The sequence below is a fragment of the Bolinopsis microptera genome, chromosome 2, assembly GCF_026151205.1.
Source record: "Bolinopsis microptera isolate Bmic1 chromosome 2, MBARI_Bmic_1.0, whole genome shotgun sequence".
Taxonomy (NCBI): Eukaryota; Metazoa; Ctenophora; class Tentaculata; order Lobata; family Bolinopsidae; genus Bolinopsis; species Bolinopsis microptera.
In genome coordinates this window covers 10943967-10966040 of record NC_087073.1, presented here as the reverse complement: position 1 = coordinate 10966040, position 22074 = coordinate 10943967, and the positions used below count along the sequence as shown (strand labels likewise).

The 22074-nt window shown below is 45.5% G+C and overlaps 2 protein-coding genes across 2 annotated transcripts in view; both read left to right on the top strand.

The window, feature by feature from the left end:
• Positions 1-10886: 10886 nt before the first annotated feature.
• Positions 10887-22074, top strand: part of LOC134826503 (ubiquitin-conjugating enzyme E2 G1-like) — a 77302-nt gene continuing 66114 nt past the window's right edge. The window contains exon 1 of the mRNA XM_063838887.1: positions 10887-10918. The gene's annotated coding sequence lies outside the window, so the exon portion shown is untranslated. The remainder of the gene's footprint in view (positions 10919-22074) is intronic.
• Positions 13324-21146, top strand: LOC134826776 (structural maintenance of chromosomes protein 2-like). Its single transcript, XM_063839273.1, has 6 exons — positions 13324-13483; positions 13694-16044; positions 16128-16373; positions 19472-19600; positions 20083-20213; positions 21020-21146. The coding sequence occupies exons 1-6, from the start codon at positions 13327-13329 to the stop codon at positions 21144-21146; spliced, it is 3141 nt and encodes a 1046-aa protein (XP_063695343.1). The 5' UTR covers positions 13324-13326.

Genomic DNA, 22074 nt, shown 5'->3' with positions numbered 1-22074 from the left:
GCTGCTCATGATCGATAAGGCCCACTGTCACTCAGGCGTGAGGTTTTGGGGCACATCACCTGAGCTACAAATGGATCAGAAGTTTTACTCAACATTCAATACTGGTTTAAGATGTCTAACTAACCGTTGAAAAGATGTATGTGAGTCAAGAGTCCAAGTAATTATCAAATATTTATCTCGGCCACTGCCCAGTTCCTGACATTTCAGGGTTTGTGACCCCTATTGCCTATGTCAGGTGCTGAAGGATTGTATCAAAACCATGCAATAGTCCTATCGATAGCAACAAACTGCATCTTGAAAATTGCAACGTGAATATTTGCAACAAAAAGACAAAATGAATTACCAAATTTGTATTGGTGTAACCAAAATGACCGATTTTTGCTAATATCTCTACAAATAAGCATTTTAGAGCATATAATGATTCATAAGTCTTATATAAATGTGCTCATTGCGCATATTTTTCAATATAGGAGAAGTTTCTACGACCTTTCTAGCTCGAGATAAAAAATAATCCGGTATTTCAGGCTGCGATGAGCCAAAAAACGGTTTTTCGTGAATATCTTTAAAACTAGGCACTTGAGACCTTAGATTGCTTCATAACTTGTATATAAATAAGGCTATTGCGGTTATTTTAAGCCAATATTCAAATCTCTAAGTCTTTTAGAAGCCGAGATACAAAAATCCCAAATTTTCGCCTGAGGGCAATTTAGAAATTTCGCCCTGTAGGACTGGGACTAGCGATACAAAATGCGCCCCTCGGTGATTTGAGTTACCAATGACCTATTTAACCCTATTCAGTAGCAAAAAACTCTATACATCGAAGTGCACACTCAACCCCTCCCTGCTACTGGAGTACAAGTTGATTAGCCATAATAGCCAAGCAGTACTGGAGAGAGCCCCAGAGAGGGAGCTGAAAGCAGCCTAAGATAGCTGGAAGGAGCTTCTGAAACTGAGTATTTTCGCAGTTATACCAAAATTAAAGTTAGGTGGTATGTGCTGCTCCATAAATGTTATCCGAATGTGTTCATGTTGAACGTTTTACTGTGCTGCAAATGAGATACCATAATTAAGTACAAGTTTATGTTATTATTTTATGATGCATGAAGGTTAAAACAGTTTTTAATGAGTTTTTAAAAACTAAGCACTATAGAGTATAGACCCTATGTTTCTTTACAGTTGGTATATAAATGTGGCCATCGTAGTTACTTTGAGCTCAAAGAGATTAGAGAGGCCCCTACAACGTTCAGAAGCCGAGATAGAAAAGTCATATATTTGCGCCTGGAGGTAATTTAGGAGTTTTGCACCCTAGGGTTAAACTACTAATAGAATTTGCGTACCTTATCATTTCTGATTCAGAATGACCTTACAAAGCTAAAGGATCCTGTGTTTAGAAACGTTGCAGACACTGAACTTCATACTCGATTTCACTTAACTTCTAAGAGTCGATTTTTACTCACGCCCCAAGTGAAAATCGGTTTTACTGAATTTTCCCAAAAAATAAGCATTCTGGGCCTTCATGACCCTCATAGTGCCAATATAAACATGTACATTGCGGTCATTTTAAGCCCACCTTTGAGTCTCTAAGTCCTTCAGAAGCTGAGATACAAATTTCCCATATTCGCACATAATATGAAATATGGGCGTGGCTCCACAGGGTTAAAACTACTAAAAGAATTTGCTTACTTTACCAATTCCGATTTAGAATGACCTAACTGCAGAGGACCCTGTGTTTAGAAATGTTGTAGTCACTGAACTGCTTACTCGATTTTCACTTAATTTATAGTGTAAATTTTTTACTCGCGCCCAAGTGAAAATTGGTTTTTCTGAATTTTTTCCAAAAATAAGCATTTTGGGCTTTCATGACCTTCATAGTACCAATATAAACATGTGCATTGCGGTCATTTTAAACTCAAGTTTGAGTCTCTAAGACCTCCAGAAGCTGAGATACATATTTCCCATATACGCACCTGATATGAAATATGGGCGTGGCTCCACAGGGTTGGGACTAGCGACACAACATGCGGCCCTCGATTTTTTGAGTTACCAATGACCTATTTAACCCGATTTAGCAGCAAAAAACTGTGGACATCGAAGTGCACACTCAACTCCTCCCTGCTACTGGAGTAATAAGTATCTTTGATCGTGCTACAAAATAACATCATGAGAACAAAACACAACCTTTTAATTATCTCAGCAGATTGGGCCAATCAAGTTAATCTGTATTCGAAAATAGAATAATCTCATTATATTAATTGCTGATACCATCTAACGTAAAACTTATGAAGTAAATTAATTACGACAGGTTAAAATTAGGAAAGATATCATGAAGTTTTTTAAAACAAAATAATATGGGTGACTAAAGAATCAATAATGACTCAGCTAAGCTGTTCAAATAACAAAGGCCAGAACCGCACGAAACACCGAGACCTCTGGATGACCTTAACTTTTCTAGGTAGTTACTCTAAGTAGGTACTCTAGGTAGGAACTCTAGGTAGGTACTCTAGGTAGGTACACTTGGTAGGTACTCTAGGAAGGTACTCTAGGTAGGTACTCTAGGTAGTTACTCTTGGTAGGTACTCTAGGTAGGTACTCTAGGTAGGTACTCTAGGTAGGCACTCTAGGTAGGTACTCTAGGTAGGTACTCTAGGTTAGTACTGTAGGTAGGTACTCTAGTTAGGTACACTAGGTAGGTACTCTAGGTAGGTACTCTAGGTAGGCACTCAAGGTAGATACTCTAGGTAGGTACTCTAGGTAGGTACTCTAGGTAGGTACTCTAGGTAGGTACTCTAGGTAGGTACTCTAGGTAGGTACACTAGGTAGGTACTCTAGGTAGGTACACTAGGTAGGTACTCTAGGTAGGTACTCTAGATAGGTACTCTCGGTAGATACACTAGGTAGGTACTCTAGGTAGATACTCTAAATAGGTACTCTAGGTAGGTACTCTAGGTAGGTACTCTAGGTAGGTACTCTAGGTAGGTACTCTAGGTAGGTACACTAGGTAGGTCCTCTAGGTAGGTACACTAGGTAGGTACTCTAGGTAGGTACTCTAGGTAGGTACTTTAGGTAGGTACTCTAGGTAGGTACTCTCGGTAGATACACTAGGTAGGTACTCTAGGTAGGTACTCTAGGTAGGTACTCTAGGTAGGTACTCTAGGTAAATACTCTAGGTAGGTACTCTAGGTTAGTACACTAGGTAGGTACTCTAGGTGGGTACTCTCGGTAGATACACTAGGTAGGTACTCTAGGTAGGTACTCTAGGTAGGTACTCTAGGTAGGTATTCTAGGTTCGTACTCTAGGTAGGTACTCTAGGTTAGTACTCTAGGTTAGTACTCTAGGTAGGTACAGTAGGTAAGTACTCTAGGTAGGTACACTAAGTAGGTACTCTAGGTAGTTACTCTAGGTAGGTACTCTAGGTAGGTACTCTAGGTAGGTACCCTAGGTAGGTACTCTAGGTAGGTACTCTAAGTAGGTACTCTAGGTAGGTACTCTAGGAAGGTACTCTAGGTAGGTACTCTAGGTAGGTACTCTAGGTAGGTACTTTAGGTAGGTACTCTAGGTAGGTACTCTCGGTAGGTACACTAGGTAGGTACTCTAGGTAGGTACTCTAGGTAGGTACTCTAGGTAGGTACTCTAGGTAGGTACTATAGGTAGGTACACTAGGTAGGTACACTAGGTAGGTACTCTAGGTAGGTACTCTAGGTAGGTACTCTAGGTAGGTACTCTAGGTAGGTACTCTAGGTAGGTACTCTAGGTAGGTACTCCCGGTAGGTACACTAGGTAGGTACTCTAGGTAGGTACTCTAGGTAGGTACTCTAGGTTAGTACTCTAGGTAGGTACTCTAGGCGGGTACTCTCGGTAGATACACTAGGTAGGTACTCTAGGTAGGAACTCTAGGTAGGTACTTTAGGTAGGTACTCTAGGTAGGTACTCTAGGTAGGAACTCTAGGTAGGTACTCTAGGTAAGTACTCTAGGTAGGTACTCTAGGTTAGTACTCTAGGTAGGTACTCTAGGTGGGTACTCTCGGTAGATACACTAGGTAGGTACTCTAGGTAGGTACTCTAGGTAGGTACTCTAGGTAGGTACTCTAGGTAGGTACTCTAGGTAGGTACTCTAGGTTAATACTCTAGGTTAGTACTCTAGGTAGGTACAGTAGGTAAGTACTCTAGGTAGGTACACTAGGTAGGTACTCTAGGTAGTTACTCTAGGTAGGTACTCTAGGTAGGTACTCTAGGTAGGTACTCTAGGTAGGTACTCTAGGTAGGTACTCTAGGTAGGTACTCTAGGTAGGTACTCTAGGTAGGTACTCTAGGTAGGTACTCTTGGTAGGTACTCTAGGTAGGTACTCTAGGTAGGTACTCTAGGTAGGTACTCTAGGTAGGTACTCTAGGTAGGTACTCTAGGTAGGTACTCTAGGTAGGTACTCTAGGTAGGTACTCTAGGTAGGTACTCTATGTAGGTACTCTAGGTAGGTACTCTAGGTAAGTACTCTAGGTAGGTACTCTAGGTAGTTACTCTAGGTAGGTAATCTAGGTAGGTACTCTAGGTAGGTACTCTAGGTAGGTACTCTAGGTAGGTACTCTAGGTAAGAGCTTCTACTATATATCAAAATTTACCCAAACCTAAGATTTAAAAAACACTATAGCAACAAGGCTCCGGTTCACAGCATATGTATATATACACAATGCTTAAGGAAGGTCATATGACTATATGATCATTGATCATATGACCTTCCTAAAGCATTGTGTATCTACTCACCAAAGAAATCTGGTGTCCTCTTACTCAAAATGCATATCATTTGGATTTTCAAAATGGAATCATTATACTTACTGCTCGACATCTCAAAATGTGTTACTCAGCACTCATTTTCGAACAAATATAGCTTTATACATTTCAACGATGGATGGTGATTAATCACTTTACAATCAGCTCTCAGGGTAGCTAGATATTCGGGTAGCTAGGTAGCCGGGTAGCTGGGTAGCTGGGTAGCTGGGTAGCCGGGTAGCTGAGTAGCTAGGTAGCTGGGTAGCTGGGTAGCTGGGTAGCTAGGTAGCTGGGTAGCTGGGTAGCCGGGTAGCTGGGTAACTGTGTAGCTGGGTAGCTAGGTAGCTAGGTAGCAGGGTAGCTGGGTAGCCGGGTAGCTGGGTAGCTGGGTAGCTGGGTAGTTGGGTAGCCGGGTAGCTGGGTAGCTGGGTAGCTGGGTAGCCGGGTAGCCGGGTAGCTGGGTAGCTGGGTAGCTGGGTAGCTGGGTAGCCGGGTAGCCGGGTAGCTGGGTAGCCGGGTAGCTGGAGAGCTGAATAGCTGGGTAGCCGGGTAGCTGGGTAGCCGGGTAGCTGGGTAGCTGGGTAGTTGGGTAGCTAGGTAGCTAGGTAGCAGGGTAGCTGGGTAGCCGGGTAGCTGGGTAGCTGGGTAGCTGGGTAGCCGGGTAGCTGGGTAGCTGGGTAGCTGGGTAGCTGGGTAGCTGGGTAGTTGGGTAGCCGGGTAGCCGGGTAGCTGGATAGCTGGGTAGCTGGGTAGCCGGGTAGCTGGGTAGCTGGGTAGCTGGGTAGCTGGGTAGCTGGGTAGCTAGGTAGCCGGGTAGCTGGGAAGCTGGGTAGCTGGGTAGCTGGGTAGCCGGGTAGCTGGGTAGCTGGGTAGCTGGGTAGCCGGGTAGCTGGGTAGCTGGGTAGCTGGGTAGCTGGGTAGCTGGGTAGCTAAGTAGCTAGGTAGCCGGGTAGCTGGGTAGCTGGGTAGCTGGGTAGCTGGGTAACTGGGTAGCTGGGTAGCTGGGTAGCTGGGTAGTTGGGTAGCTTGGTAGCCGGGTAACCGGGTAGCTGGGTAGCCGGGTAGCTAGGTAGCTGGGTAGCTGGGTAGCTGGGTAGCCGGGTAGCTGGGTAGCTGGGTAGCTGGGTAGCTGGGTAGCCGGGTAGCTGTGTAGCCGGGTAGCTGGGTAGCCGGGTAGCCGGGTAGCTGAGTAGCTGGGTAGCCGGGTAGCTTGGTAGCTGGGTAGCTGGGTAGCCGGGTAGCTTGGTAGCTGGGTAGTTGGGTAGCTGGGTAGCCGGGTAGCTGGGTAGCCGGGTAGCTGGGTAGCTGGGTAGCCGGGTAGCTGGGTAGCTGGGTAGCCGGGTAGCCGGGTAGCTGGGTAGCTGGGTAGCCGGGTAGCCGGGTAGCTGGGTAGCCGGGTAGCTGGGTAGCTAGGTAGCCGGGTAGCCGGGTAGCTGGGTAGCTGGGTAGCCGGGTAGCTGGGTAGCTGGGTAGCTGGGTAGCTGGGTAGCTGGGTGGTTGGGTAGCTGGGTAGTTGGGTAGCCGGGTAGCTGGGTAGCTGGGTAGCTGGGTAGCTGGGTAGCCGGGTAGCTGGGTAGCTGGGTAGCTGGGTAGCTGGGTAACTGGGTAGCTGGGTAGCTGGGTAGCTGGGTAGCTGGGTAGCCGGGTAGCCGGGTAACTGGGTAGCTGGGTAGCCGGGTAGCTAGGTAGCTGGGTAGCTGGGTAGCCGGGTAGCCTGGTAGCTGGGTAGCCGGGTAGCTGGGTAGTTGGGTAGCCGGGTAGCCGGGTAACTGGGTAGCTGGGTAGCCGGGTAGCTAGGTAGCTGGGTAGCTGGGTAGCTGGGTAGCTGGATAGCTAGGTAGCTGGGTAGCTGGGTAGTTGGGTAGCCGGGTAGCCGGGTAGCTGGGTAGCTGGGTAGCTGGGTAGCCGGGTAGCTGGGTAGCCGGGTAGCTGGGTAGCCGGGTAGCTGGGTAGCTGGGTAGCTGGGTAGCCGGGTAGCTGGGTAGCTGGGTAGCTGGGTAGCTGGGTAGCTGGGTAGCTGGGTAGCTGGGTAGCTGGGTAGCTGGGTAGCTGGGTAACTGGGTAGCTAGGTAGCTGGGTAGCTAGGTAGCCGGGTAGCTGGGTAGCTGGGTAGCTGGGTAGCTAGGTAGCTGGGTAGCTGGGTAGCTGGGTAGTTGGGTAGCCGGGTAGCCGGGTAGCTAGGTAGCTGGGTAGCTGGGTAGCTGGGTAGCCGGGTAGCCGGGTAGCTGGGTAGCTGGGTAGCCGGGTAGCTGGGTAGCTGGGTAGCTGGGTAGCCGGGTAGCTGGGTAGCTGGGTAGCTGGGTAGCTGGGTAGCTGGGTAGCCGGGTAGCTGGGTAGTTGGGTAGCTGGGTAGCTAGGTAGCCGGGTAGCTGAGTAGCTGGGTAGCTGGGTAGCCGGGTAGCTGGGTAGCTGGGTAGCTGGGTAGTTGGGTAGCTGGGTAGCTGGGTAGCTGGGTAGCCGGGTAGCTGGGTAGCTGATTAGCTGGGTAGCTGGGTAGCTAGGTAGTTGGGTAGCTGGGTAGCTGGGTAGCTAGGTAGCTGGGTAGCTGGGTAGCTGGGTAGCCGGGTAGCTGAGTAGCTGGGTAGCCGGGTAGCTGTGTAGCTGGGTAGCTGGGTAGCTGGGTAGCTGGGTAGCCGGGTAGCTGGGTAGCTGGGTAGCTGGGTAGTTGGGTAGCCGGGTAGCTGGGTAGCTGGGTAGCTGGGTAGCCGGGTAGCTGGGTAGCTGGGTAGCTGGGTAGCTGGGTAGCTGGGTAGCCGGGTAGCCGGGTAGCTGGGTAGCCGGGTAGCTGGAGAGCTGAATAGCTGGGTAGCCGGGTAGCTGGGTAGCCGGGTAGCTGGGTAGCTGGGTAGTTGGGTAGCTAGGTAGCTAGGTAGCAGGGTAGCTGGGTAGCCGGGTAGCTGGGTAGCTGGGTAGCTGGGTAGCCGGGTAGCTGGGTAGCTGGGTAGCTGGGTAGCTGGGTAGCTGGGTAGTTGGGTAGCCGGGTAGCCGGGTAGCTGGATAGCTGGGTAGCTGGGTAGCCGGGTAGCTGGGTAGCTGGGTAGCTGGGTAGCTGGGTAGCTGGGTAGCTAGGTAGCCGGGTAGCTGGGAAGCTGGGTAGCTGGGTAGCTGGGTAGCCGGGTAGCTGGGTAGCTGGTTAGCTGGGTAGCCGGGTAGCTGGGTAGCTGGGTAGCTGGGTAGCTGGGTAGCTAAGTAGCTAGGTAGCCGGGTAGCTGGGTAGCTGGGTAGCTGGGTAGCTGGGTAACTGGGTAGCTGGGTAGCTGGGTAGCTGGGTAGTTGGGTAGCTTGGTAGCCGGGTAACCGGGTAGCTGGGTAGCCGGGTAGCTAGGTAGCTGGGTAGCTGGGTAGCTGGGTAGCCGGGTAGCTGGGTAGCTGGGTAGCTGGGTAGCTGGGTAGCCGGGTAGCTGTGTAGCCGGGTAGCTGGGTAGCCGGGTAGCCGGGTAGCTGAGTAGCTGGGTAGCCGGGTAGCTGGGTAGCTGGGTAGCTGGGTAGCCGGGTAGCTTGGTAGCTGGGTAGCTGGGTAGCTGGGTAGCCGGGTAGCTGGGTAGCCGGGTAGCTGGGTAGCTGGGTAGCCGGGTAGCTGGGTAGCTGGGTAGCCGGGTAGCGGGTAGCTGGGTAGCTGGGTAGCCGGGTAGCGGGTAGCTGGGTAGCCGGGTAGCTGGGTAGCTAGGTAGCCGGGTAGCCGGGTAGCTGGGTAGCTGGGTAGCCGGGTAGCTGGGTAGCTGGGTAGCTGGGTAGCTGGGTAGCTGGGTGGTTGGGTAGCTGGGTAGTTGGGTAGCCGGGTAGCTGGGTAGCTGGGTAGCTGGGTAGCTGGGTAGCCGGGTAGCTGGGTAGCTGGGTAGCTGGGTAGCTGGGTAACTGGGTAGCTGGGTAGCTGGGTAGCTGGGTAGCTGGGTAGCCGGGTAGCCGGGTAACTGGGTAGCTGGGTAGCCGGGTAGCTAGGTAGCTGGGTAGCTGGGTAGCCGGGTAGCCTGGTAGCTGGGTAGCCGGGTAGCTGGGTAGTTGGGTAGCCGGGTAGCCGGGTAACTGGGTAGCTGGGTAGCCGGGTAGCTAGGTAGCTGGGTAGCTGGGTAGCTGGGTAGCTGGATAGCTAGGTAGCTGGGTAGCTGGGTAGTTGGGTAGCCGGGTAGCCGGGTAGCTGGGTAGCTGGGTAGCTGGGTAGCCGGGTAGCTGGGTAGCCGGGTAGCTGGGTAGCCGGGTAGCTGGGTAGCTGGGTAGCTGGGTAGCCGGGTAGCTGGGTAGCTGGGTAGCTGGGTAGCTGGGTAGCTGGGTAGCTGGGTAGCTGGGTAGCTGGGTAGCTGGGTAGCTGGGTAACTGGGTAGCTAGGTAGCTGGGTAGCTAGGTAGCCGGGTAGCTGGGTAGCTGGGTAGCTGGGTAGCTAGGTAGCTGGGTAGCTGGGTAGCTGGGTAGTTGGGTAGCCGGGTAGCCGGGTAGCTAGGTAGCTGGGTAGCTGGGTAGCTGGGTAGCCGGGTAGCCGGGTAGCTGGGTAGCTGGGTAGCCGGGTAGCTGGGTAGCTGGGTAGCTGGGTAGCCGGGTAGCTGGGTAGCTGGGTAGCTGGGTAGCTGGGTAGCTGGGTAGCCGGGTAGCTGGGTAGTTGGGTAGCTGGGTAGCTAGGTAGCCGGGTAGCTGAGTAGCTGGGTAGCTGGGTAGCCGGGTAGCTGGGTAGCTGGGTAGCTGGGTAGTTGGGTAGCTGGGTAGCTGGGTAGCTGGGTAGCCGGGTAGCTGGGTAGCTGATTAGCTGGGTAGCTGGGTAGCTAGGTAGTTGGGTAGCTGGGTAGCTGGGTAGCTAGGTAGCTGGGTAGCTGGGTAGCTGGGTAGCCGGGTAGCTGAGTAGCTGGGTAGCCGGGTAACTGAGTAGCTGGGTAGCAGGGTAGCCGGGTAGCTGGGTAGCTGGGTAGCTGGGTAGCTGGGTAGCTGGGTAGTTGGGTAGCTGGGTAGCTGGGTAAATGGGTAGCTGGGTAGCTGGGTAGCCGGGTAGCTGGGTAGCCGGGTAGCTGGGTAGCTAGGTAGCCGGGTAGCCGGGTAGCTGGGTAGCCGGGTAGCTAGGTAGCTGGGTAGCTGGGTAGCTAGGTAGCTGGGTAGCTGGGTAGCTGGGTAGCTGGGTAGCTGGGTAGCTGGGTAGCTGCGTAGCTGGGCAGGGGTGTAGGAATGATTTTCTTCATGAGGGGGCCAAAATCTTAGAGTTTCTCAAATTTTGCACGCGCTTTGGCCACAGCCTGAAAACGTGTAAAAGGCCTAGCTGAGCAATTTGGCAATAGAGATCATTTTCAAACACAGTTTCAAGAATGATTAAAATAATACGATTTTAAATGCATATTAATTATTAGGGCCTGCAAGCAGCTCTTGCGAAATAAGTGTAGTTCGAAAAAGGGGTGCATATTGCATTCTCTGGAAAAGAATTTCAGGAAATTTGCTTCCAGAATTGAAATCTAGCAATGTGAAATGATAAATCCAGAAAGATTTTGTTGTGCCCATTTAATTAAGGGTCAAAGGAAATGTCCTGCAAATTTTGAAAAATATTCTTACAGTTATAGGTCTCACTCTCAAAGAGGGTACAACATGCAAGGAAGGAGAAACTGGAACAATTCTTGGAAAATTTGTTTTAAGGAACGAATTCTAGCAATGAGGTAATGTAAATTTGGACTACAAGGGGCAAACTGTGTCTTACTAATTTACTCCCACGGCATAAAAAAGTAATCAGTAATGTTATCTGAATTTTATACTCACTAGGCTTCTGAACTTCTGATGAATCCAGACATGTAATATGTTTTGTTTTAAAGACCCGAGGGCCACTGTGTCCTGCTAATTTACTCCCACGGCATAAAAGAGTAATCAGTAATGTTATCTGAATTTTATAATCGCTAGGCTTCTGAACTTCTGATGAATCCTGACATGTAATATGTTTTGTTTTAAAGACCTTTAATTCATGTCAAATAACGGAGTAGTTCGCTGTTTATTAGTCTCATGATTGAAATACTGATATCTGGATATTATCCGGTTGGAAGAGACAAGGACAAGTGAAACAAGGAAGTTAGGAGTAAGGGCAAATTTTCGGCGTCAACGCCATCTTCAGGCTCAAATTATTTGTTATATAGTAGTGTTGAAAGTATTAAAATATTTTAATACTTTCAACACTACTATATAACAAATAATTTGAGCCTGAAGATGGCGTTGACGCCGAAAATTTGCCCTTACTCCTAACTTCCTTGTTTCACTTGTCCTTGTCTCTTCCAACCGGATAATATCCAGATATCAGTATTTTAATTCATGTCACACACCAAAACTTTAAATTTTATCAAATTACAAATGTCCTAATATATACATTATACGTCTCTTATTAAGTTAAAAAGTCAGGGGTGCAGCCGTTGTACTTCAATTAAAATAATTGATCACGCCGGATCACGATGTTATTTTATCAAAATCAGCTACCCGTTTAATATCAGAATATGTAATATAAATTAACAGATTTCTGGTTCATTGAAAGATTCTGGTATTGAAAATACTGAACACGGCATAGAAGAGTAACCAGCAATGTTATCTGAATTTTATAATCGCTAGGTTCCTGAACTTCTGATGAATCCTGACATGTAATATCGGAATATGTAATATAAATTATCAGATTTCATGTTCATGCCAGCTCACAGCTGGATTGTATCCTGCTAATTTACTTGAAAAAGTTGGCCCCTTTTCGCCCCTTTTCCAGATTTTATGGGGGGGGGGGGGGGGGGCGGTCGCCCCCCCTGCCCCCACTCTTCCTACACCCCTTCCTACACCCCTGTAGCTGGGTAGCTGGGTAGCTGGGTAGATGGGTAGCTGGGTAGCTGGGTAGCTGGGTAGCTGGGTAGCTGGGTAGCTGGGTAGCTCAGTAGCTAGGTAGCTGGGTAGCTGGGTAGCTGGGTAGCTGGGTAGCTAGGTAGCCGGGTAGCTGGGTAGCTGGGTAGCTGGGTAGCTGGGTAGCTGGGTAGCTGGGTAGCTGGGTAGCTGGGTAGCTGGGTAGCTGGGTAGCTGGGTAGCTGGGTAGCTGGGTAGCTGGGTAGCTGGGTAGCTGGGTAGCTGGGTAGCTGGGTAGCTGGGTAGCTGGGTAGCTGGGTAGCTGGGTAGCTGGGTAGCTGGGTAGCCGGGTAGCCGGGTAGCCGGGTAGCTGGGTAGCTGGGTAGCTGGGTAGCTGGGTAGCTGGGTAGCTGGGTAGCTGGGTAGCTGGGTAGCTGGGTAGCCGAGGTAGTGCTGGAAAACTTTCCAAATTTTACCAAATTACTGATAGTTGACCAAAACTGTCGACGAGTTCATTTCTGCGCGCGTCTTGGTAGATTATAAATCTACAAGTTTCTGTTTGGCATTAATTATAAACGTTGTGATATCATAAAAAGGCTAATTTACTGTGATTCAAGCCTCGTCAAATCCCTCGTCAAATTTTAATCTTAAGCTTTTAGATCCATATTTATATTTTAGATATTTAAAATAAAACAGTGTAGTTAGGCGAGTTTACTTCTTGATTTTGTAACTCAATCTTGTCAACATATAACCAATTTAAAATACTGAACCAATTTAGACATGAAGAGTCGTCTACAATCTTGTGAATCTAATTAGCGATCAGGGCGAGCTGGGAATGACTAATTAGTAACCATGGTAACGAGCATTCTTATTCTTTTTTACTTGTAGTGGAACTATACAAGATACAAGATACAAGGCCAGGTCTCTCCCGAACGTTGGGATGGCTTGAGGTGCTTATCTCCTTTTCAGTAACCCTAAGCCACTCTGTGCCGAGGCACTATACTAGCTGTAGGGGGGTTAGTCCTACGAGCCAGAGAGTGTGTATCACCAGCCGAAGCTGTACCAAATCACAGCTTGGTAACTGGCCGACTTGCATCCGACCGTATTTGAACCCAGGTCTTCTGCTTGGGAGGCGATCGTGTTACCACTACACCACCCGGCTACTATTGTAAAATAGTTATTTTAACTATGATAACTATACTACTATTATTTTTTGTAATTTATAGCGCACCTATGGTAACTGTTATTCTTTCTTACTTGTAGTGTAACTATGGTAACTGTTATTCTTTTTTACTTGTAGTGTAACTATAGTAACTGTTATTCTTTTTTACTTGTAGTGTAACTATAGTAACGAGTAGTGTAACTTTGGTAACTAGTAGTGTAACTATGGTAACTAATAATGTAACTATAGTAACCAGTAACGTGTGTTACAGGTGATACGAGCAGGGGACGGGTGTAATGACGGATCTGTTCTTGTTGATGGTATCTGTACACTTTGTAACCCAGGTACTTACTTTAATGTGTAACTATGGTAACTAGTAGTGTAACTATGGCAACTAGTAGTGTAACTATGGTAACTAGTAGTGTAACTATGGTTACTAGTAGTGTAACTATGGTAACTAGTAGTGTAACTATGGTAACTAGTAGTGTCACTATGGTAACTAGTAGTGTCACTATGATAACTAGTAGTGTAACTATGGTAACTAGTAGTGTCACTATGGTAACTAGTAGTGTAACTATGGTAACTAGTAGTGTAACTATGGTAACTATCAATGTAACTCTGTAGGTTCTAAACATGAAGCCTAAAGAGATATTATCGATGATAGAGGAGGCGGCTGGAACGTCTCTTTACGAGAGTAAGAAACAATCTGCCCTTAAAACTATTGAGAAGAAAGATAACAAACTAACTGATATAAACAAGATACTAGATGAAGAGCTGAACCCTACTCTTGGTACATATACATTTATTTAATACACAGCAATACTCTTGTTCTTTATACTGTTTTATTATCCCACAACCAAACTTAGTTTGCTGAGTTATTTACAATTTTATTTGTTATCACGTTGTATAAATACTAATAAATACTAATACTGTCTTCTGATTTGTGCTCACATATTACCACGTGCTACCAATACTCGGTTCTGATTTGTGCTCACTTCAGAGAAGCTGAAAGCAGAGAGAGCGTCCTATTTGGAGTACCAGAAGATACAGCGACACATAGAAACATTAACCCGACTAGTGGTTGCCTACAAATACACACGTGCTCAACACGTGGACCAGAACGCAGCGGGGGAGGTGCTGTCTTTACAGGACCAGATAAACACCGTGGATAACGAAGTGGGTGCAAGTAAGAGTGAGATAGAACGGCTGAAGGAGGAGATCTGTAGATTGGAACAGACCAGGAAAGGACAGGCTTCTTCTAAGTTGGAGGAGCTGGAGACTGAGATGACGGACATGAGTAAGAGGGAGGTAAAGGCTACGTCAGATCTGGATAACGTGCTGGACGCTGTTAGACAGGAGGAGAAGGAGAAGGAGAGCATGTTGAGAAGTATCGCTAACACTGAGAAACTCATCTCTAATAAATCAGAGGAGTTGACAGCAGTGAGAGAAGAGGCAGAGAAGTACAAGGAGTTGGAGGAGAAAGAGAGAGGAAACGTGGAGAGAGCAGAGTCTAACTACACCCAGGTACAAGCGGGACAGATGGAGGGAGAAGACGGAGAGCAGCTGACCTACACTGAACATCTGATGAAGCTAAAAGACTCGCTGAGCGAGGCACAGACAGCAAACCAACAAGCTAACCTGAAACTAGCACACTCTCAGAGCACTATAAAGAAGATGGAGAATGACTGCAAGAAGGCGGAGAGGGAAATAGCCCGGGAGAAGGGCGAGTTTGACACGGCTGTAACAGTTGTGGAAGGTGTGGAGAGGAGAATTGAGAAGCTTGGCTTCTCTCATGAAGAGGTGCATAGTGAGCTACAAAATGAGAAATGTGAACTAGAAAACAAGGTGGCTAAAGCTTCAAAACAGGTAAACGAGTTAGTGAACAAGTTCCCGCAACTCCAGTTCGACTACGTGTCCCCAGACAGGCACTTTGATAGGTCCCGTGTAAAGGGACTGGTAGCTGATCTCTTCACTGTACCGGATAACCAGTACGCGATGGCTCTAGAGGTTGCCGCTGGGGGGAGGTTGTATAACGTGGTGACAGACAACGAGGACACCAGTGCTCTGCTCATCAAACACGGCCAACTCCGCAGAAGGTACGTCATGATACCCCTCAACAAGATCCGCAGCAATGTTATAGACAGGGAGGTGGTTAACAGTGCCAAGAGACTGGTCGGTGGGGACAACTGTCACCTAGCTCTGGATGTCATCCAGTTTGATAAACAGGTGGAACCGGCCATGAAGTTCTGTTTTGGAGGGGTTCTCATCTGTAAAACTAAGGAGCAAGCTAAGAAAGTAGCATTCGACAAGTCAGTGAAGAGGAAGGTTATTACTCTGGAGGGAGATGTATACGATCCGGCAGGTACTCTAACGGGAGGGTCCAGGAACACTTCTAGATGTGTTCTTAAAGAACTCTCTGCCTGCAAACAGTCCAGATCTGATCTCACTCAGTACAAAGAGCAGTACAGACAGGTAGAGGGAGAGTTGAGTAAAATGGAAAGAGTTGTCCACGAGTGGGAGGAACTGAAAGGTCAGCTGAGGCTGAAGAAGCACGAGCGTGATTTATTAGAAGAAAGATTGAAGCAGACCTCTCATTACAAGGACATAGAGGAGTTGAGGAGGACTAAGGAGGACCTGGCAAAGCAAAAGGAAATTGTAGATAATTTTAACGACAAAGAAAAGAGTCTCTTAAAGAAGTGCGCGGAAGTGGAAGCTAAGATGAAGAACTTCAAATCTGAACAAGAGAAAGAACTGAAGAAGTCGGAGAGGAGGATATTAGACGCAAAGAGTAAATTAAACAAGTGTTCGAAGGAGGCGAAAGCAAAGGTGAACAAGTTGAAAGAACTAGAGTTGGAGGTGAGCAGTGAGCTAGCTAAGGAGCTGGAGGGTCTGCGAGAGCAGCTGCCTAAGTGCGAGGAGGCTATAGCTGCTGCTCAGGAGCTTGTTGAGGGAGCCCAGTTAAAGCTGACTGAGTGCGCGGCGGTGAGGGAGGCACTGGCTGCTGAACTTGGGGCTCAGCGTGAACTGATACAACAGTGTTCTGCTGAGATAGAAAACTTTGTGAAGGAGCAGAAAGCGGCGGAGAAGCTGATAAGTAGCTGCGGGATAAAGCTGAAGGAGCTGACCCACAAGCTGAGTAAACTGAACAAGGAAGCGAGCGAAGCAAAGCAGCAGGTCCAGTATTACCTCAACAACTATGAGTGGATTGCTTCTGAAAAACAGTACTTCGGACAGAGGGACACTGCCTACGACTTTGAGAAACAGGACCTGAAAGAAAGTGATAAGAAGTTGGAGCGTCTGAAGGCAAGTAAAGAGAAACTGTCCAAGAATGTGAACATGAGAGCAATGCACCTGCTAGTAGTGTAACTATGGTAACTAGTAGTGTAACCATGGTAACTAGTAGTGTAACCATGGTAACTATGGTAACAATGCACCTGCTAGGAGAAGCGGAGAAACGTTACATCGACCTGGTGAAAAGGAAAGACATTGTGACTAACGACAAGCACAAGATAAACAAGGTGATCAAGGAACTGGACGAGAAGAAGAACCGGGCAGTTAGGAGAGCCTGGGAGCAGGTGAACAAGGATTTCGGCTCTATATTCTCTACGCTGCTTCCTGGAGCGAGGGTTAAACTGCAGACTTTGGAGGGGAGACCTGTTACTGATGGTTTAGAAGTCAAGGTAAGTGCTAATGTTTATATCTTTGGAGGGGAGACCTGTTACTGATGGTTTAGAAGTCAAGGTAAGTGCTAATGTTTATATCTTTGGAGGGGAGACCTGTTACTGATGGTTTAGAAGTCAAGGTAAGTGCTAATGTTTATATCTTTGGAGGGGAGACCTGTTACTGATGGTTTAGAAGTCAAGGTAAGTGCTAATGTTTATATCTTTGGAGGGGAGACCTGTTACTGATGGTTTAGAAGTCAAGGTAAGTGCTAATGTTTATATCTTTGGAGGGGAGACCTGTTACTGATGGTTTGGAAGTCAAGGTAAGTGCTAATGTTTATATCTTTGGAGGGGAGACCTGTTACTGATGATTTAGAAGTCAAGGTAAGTGCTAATGTTTATATCTTTGGAGGGGAGACCTGTTACTGATGGTTTAGAAGTCAAGGTAAGTGCTAATGTTTATATCTTTGGAGGGGAGACCTCTTACTGATGGTTTAGAAGTCAAGGTAAGTGCTAATGTTTATATCTTTGGAGGGGAGACCTGTTACTGATGGTTTAGAAGTCAAGGTAAGTGCTAATGTTTATATCTTTGGAGGGGAGACCTGTTACTGATGGTTTAGAAGTCAAGGTAAGTGCTAATGTTTATATCTTTGGAGGGGAGACCTGTTACTGATGGTTTAGAAGTCAAGGTAAGTGCTAATGTTTATATCTTTGGAGGGGATACCTGTTACTGATGGTTTAGAAGTCAAGGTAAGTGCTAATGTTTATATCTTTGGAGGGGAGACCTGTTACTGATGGTTTAGAAGTCAAGGTAAGTGCTAATGTTTATATCTTTGGAGGGGAGTCCTGTTACTGATGGTTTAGAAGTCAAGGTAAGTGCTAATGTTTATATCTTTGGAGGGGAGACCTGTTACTGATGGTTTAGAAGTCAAGGTAAGTGCTAATGTTTATATCTTTGGAGGGGAGACCTGTTACTGATGGTTTAGAAGTCAAGGTAAGTGCTAATGTTTATATCTTTGGAGGGGAGACCTCTTACTGATGGTTTAGAAGTCAAGGTAAGTGCTAATGTTTATATCTTTGGAGGGGAGACCTGTTACTGATGGTTTAGAAGTCAAGGTAAGTGCTAATGTTTATATCTTTGGAGGGGAGACCTGTTACTGATGGTTTAGAAGTCAAGGTAAGTGCTAATGTTTATATCTTTGGAGGGGAGACCTGTTACTGATGGTTTAGAAGTCAAGGTAAGTGCTAATGTTTATATCTTTGGAGGGGATACCTGTTACTGATGGTTTAGAAGTCAAGGTAAGTGCTAATGTTTATATCTTTGGAGGGGAGACCTGTTACTGATGGTTTAGAAGTCAAGGTAAGTGCTAATGTTTATATCTTTGGAGGGGAGTCCTGTTACTGATGGTTTAGAAGTCAAGGTAAGTGCTAATGTTTATATCTTTGGAGGGGAGACCTGTTACTGATGGTTTAGAAGTCAAGGTAAGTGCTAATGTTTATATCTTTGGAGGGGAGACCTGTTACTGGTGGTTTAGAAGTCAAGGTAAGTGCTAATGTTTATATCTTTGGAGGGGAGACCTGTTACTGATGGTTTAGAAGTCAAGGTAAGTGCTAATGTTTATATCTTTGGAGGGGAGACCTGTTACTGATGGTTTAGAAGTCAAGGTAAGTGCTAATGTTTATATCTTTGGAGGGGAGTCCTGTTACTGATGGTTTAGAAGTCAAGGTAAGTGCTAATGTTTATATCTTTGGAGGGGAGACCTGTTACTGATGGTTTAGAAGTCAAGGTAAGTGCTAATGTTTATATCTTTGGAGGGGAGTCCTGTTACTGATGGTTTAGAAGTCAAGGTAAGTGCTAATGTTTATATCTTTGGAGGGGAGACCTGTTACTGATGGTTTAGAAGTCAAGGTAAGTGCGAATGTTTATATCTTTGGGGGGGAGACCTGTTACTGATGGTTTAGAAGTCAAGGTAAGTGCTAATGTTTATATCTTTGGAGGGGAGACCTGTTACTGATGGTTTAGAAGTCAAGGTAAGTGCTAATGTTTATATCTTTGGAGGGGAGACCTGTTACTGATGGTTTAGAAGTCAAGGTAAGTGCTAATGTTTATATCTTTGGAGGGGAGACCTGTTACTGATGGTTTAGAAGTCAAGGTAAGTGCTAATGTTTATATCTTTGGAGGGGAGACCTGTTACTGATGATTTAGAAGTCAAGGTAAGTGCTAATGTTTATATCTTTGGAGGGGAGACCTGTTACTGATGGTTTAGAAGTCAAGGTAAGTGCTAATGTTTATATCTTTGGAGGGGTGACCTGTTACTGATGGTTTAGAAGTCAAGGTAAGTGCTAATGTTTATATCTTTGGAGGGGAGACCTGTTACTGATGGTTTAGAAGTCAAGGTAAGTGCTAATGTTTATATCTTTGGAGGGGAGACCTGTTATTGATGGTTAAGAAGTCAAGGTAAGTGCTAATGTTTATATCTTTGGAGGGGGGACCTGTTACTGATGGTTTAGAAGTCAAGGTAAGTGCTAATGTTTATATCTTTGGAGGGGAGACCTGTTACTAATGGTTTAGAAGTCAAGGTAAGTGCTAATGTTTATATCTTTGGAGGGGAGACCTGTTACTAATGGTTTAGAAGTCAAGGTAAGTGCTAATGTTTGTATCTTTATATAGGTTGTTATTGTTGCTAAGTAAACATATCTTACTTTGTAAACCTATACTACCTTACTTTAATAGTTTATAATTGTAGGAGCTTAGTCCGATCTACGCCAGAAAACCCCCTCAATATATCCCTGTCCCGCATCAGGGTTCGCAGTTCCTCTTTAGAGTTTGTCCCAACTTAGACAAGTAGCTTTGTCTTGGTCTTACTTTAAAGCTTTAATAGTTTATAATTGCAGGTTACTTTGTAAACCTATACTACCTTACTTTAATAGTTTATAATTGCAGGTTGGGTTCTATACTACCTTACTTTAATAGTTTATAATTGCAGGTTGGGTTCTATACTACCTTACTTTAATAGCTTATAATTGCAGGTTGGGTTCTATACTACCTTACTTTAATAGCTTATAATTGCAGGTTGGGTTCTATACTACCTTACTTTAATAGCTTATAATTGCAGGTAGGGTTCGGTGAGGTATGGAAAGAGTCACTAACCGAATTGAGCGGTGGACAGAGATCTTTAGTGGCCCTCTCTCTTATCTTATCTCTTCTTCTCTTCAAACCCGCTCCTCTATACATTCTGGACGAGGTAATTATACTAATTATACTTATCATACTAATTATACTAATTATACTAATTATACTAATTATACTAATTATACTAATTATACTAATTATACTAATTATACTAACTAGCAGGAACCCGTCTAACCCTAAAGTGGTGTCAAGACTCGAGAGACTAAAATAATTATTACCTATTTAATTCGCGTTTTTGACACCACTTGGGAGTCCAAATTTCGGGCACTAAAATTATTATTCCTTGGTCAATTTTTTATTTTTTCATGCTGATTTGAAGGCCTATAAAGCATTTGACCCAGTCAAAAAAGTTTCAGTTGTATATCTTTTACGGTTTTTGCGGAAAGTTGCGTTAAAGTTGATGCCGTGGTGTCAGTAAAATGGCACGGATAAATAAATATATATATATCGTCTCGCTTTATATATAGTAAGATTATACTAATTATACTAATTATACTCCTCTGTTAGGGAATACTAAAACGTGTTCCTCTCCAGGTGGACGCAGCGCTAGACTTGTCCCACACTCAGAACATCGGACAGATGTTGAGGGCTCACTTCAAACATTCTCAATTCGTCGTGGTATCCCTCAAAGATGGCATGTTCCAGAATGCTAACGTTCTCTTCAGGTAGATTGGATATTTACATTGTGAATACTGTGTTCTGATTGGTTGGTTTGTGTCACGTGGTGTGAGTACTGTGCTCTGATTGGTTACTTTGTGTCACGTGGTGTGAGTACTGTGCTCTGATTGGTTACTTTGTGTCACATGGTGTGAGTACTGTGCTCTGATTGGTTACTTTGTGTCACGTGGTGTGAGTACTGTGCTCTGATTGGTTACTTTGTGTCACGTGGTGTGAGTACTGTGCTCTGATTGGTTACTTTGTGTCACGTGGTGTGAGTACTGTGCTCTGATTGGTTACTTTGTGTCACGTGGTGTGAGTACTGTGCTCTGATTGGTTACTTTGTGTTACGTGGTGTGAGTACTGTGCTCTGATTGGTTACTTTGTGTCACGTGGTGTGAGTACTGTGCTCTGATTGGTTACTTTGTGTCACGTGGTGTGAGTACTGTACTCTGATTGGTTAGTTTGTGTCACGTGGTGTGAGTACTGGGCTCTGATTGGTTTCTTTGTGTCACATGATGTGAGTACTTTGCTCTGATTGGTTACTTTGTGTCACGTGGTGTGAGTACTGTGCTCTGATTGGTTACTTTGTGTCACGTGGTGTGAGTACTGTACTCTGATTGGTTAGTTTGTGTCACGTGGTGTGAGTACTGGGCTCTGATTGGTTTCTTTGTGTCACATGATGTGAGTACTGTGCTCTGATTGGTTACTTTGTGTCACGTGGTGTGAGTACTGTGCTCTGATTGGTTAGTTTGTGTCACGTGGTGTGAATACTGTGCTCTGATTGGTTATAATAAGACCCTCATCCTATCAGGACGAAGTTTGTAGACGGAGTATCAGCTGTTACACGACACACTCAACATTCCTCCACAAAACCTGTTCTGTCTGAGAAGGAGAATATTCAGCCGCTCGCTAAGAAAAATAAAAAACAAAAGGTTTAGTTACCATGGTGATTGGTGACTGGTGATGTGAAACCTACTTACTTTTAAAACAGTTGCTATTCAAGTAGCTTCTTTTTAAATTAAGCAAATTGTCAAGTTGAGAACTAAGGTGATGTTACCATGGTCACGGATTATTAAAACTGCGTATCAATATCAGTGCGCGGCTTAATGACTATAAGTGTGTACATGACTAGGGAGCACTGAGTTGTTAACTTTCTCTTGTTTAATATTATTGCACACTTTGCAAAGCAGCCTTACATTTACAACTTTATGTATGGAGTGCTCGTAATACAAAGTAAAAGTAATATACACTGGTATTAATTATTTGTTATAGTTAATTGTGCTCACGTGGTATTTATCTACGTGTGTCTTATATTTAATACAAAATTAATACTTTTAATCGGTTAAAGCTTAGATTTTAAGCTTTTTTCTTTGTAAATTTTAAACGACCCAGTTTTTAAGTCACAATTTTTTAAATTACTTGTTCTTTATTATAGTTATCCTACGTTTCCCCTAGTTGATGGCAATGCCGTTGACTTTAATAAAAAATGTGCTAATAAAAACAATCATCAGTATTTCTCAGTTTATTATGAGATATGAACGTTTGAAATTATGTACTGACGTTGATAAGTTTGTGTCACGTGGTGTGAATACTGTGCTCTGATTGGTTAATATCTCAAATCCTTAGAGCAGCATTTTAAATCCTGCACCTTTTGTTTGTATCTTTAAGACTATATTTTTAGTCGCAATGTATTCTGCTTTACCTGGACTGTGTTTATATTTATATTGTTGTATTTCAGTTACATTTCATTGGAATCTACCGAAACATTACAATTATTTTACTGTTCTTTGTTCATTAAGTAGAAATGTAAGCGAACAATACAGCAATAGTGAATAGCACTATTCAACGAAACATTTGTAAGTTTCA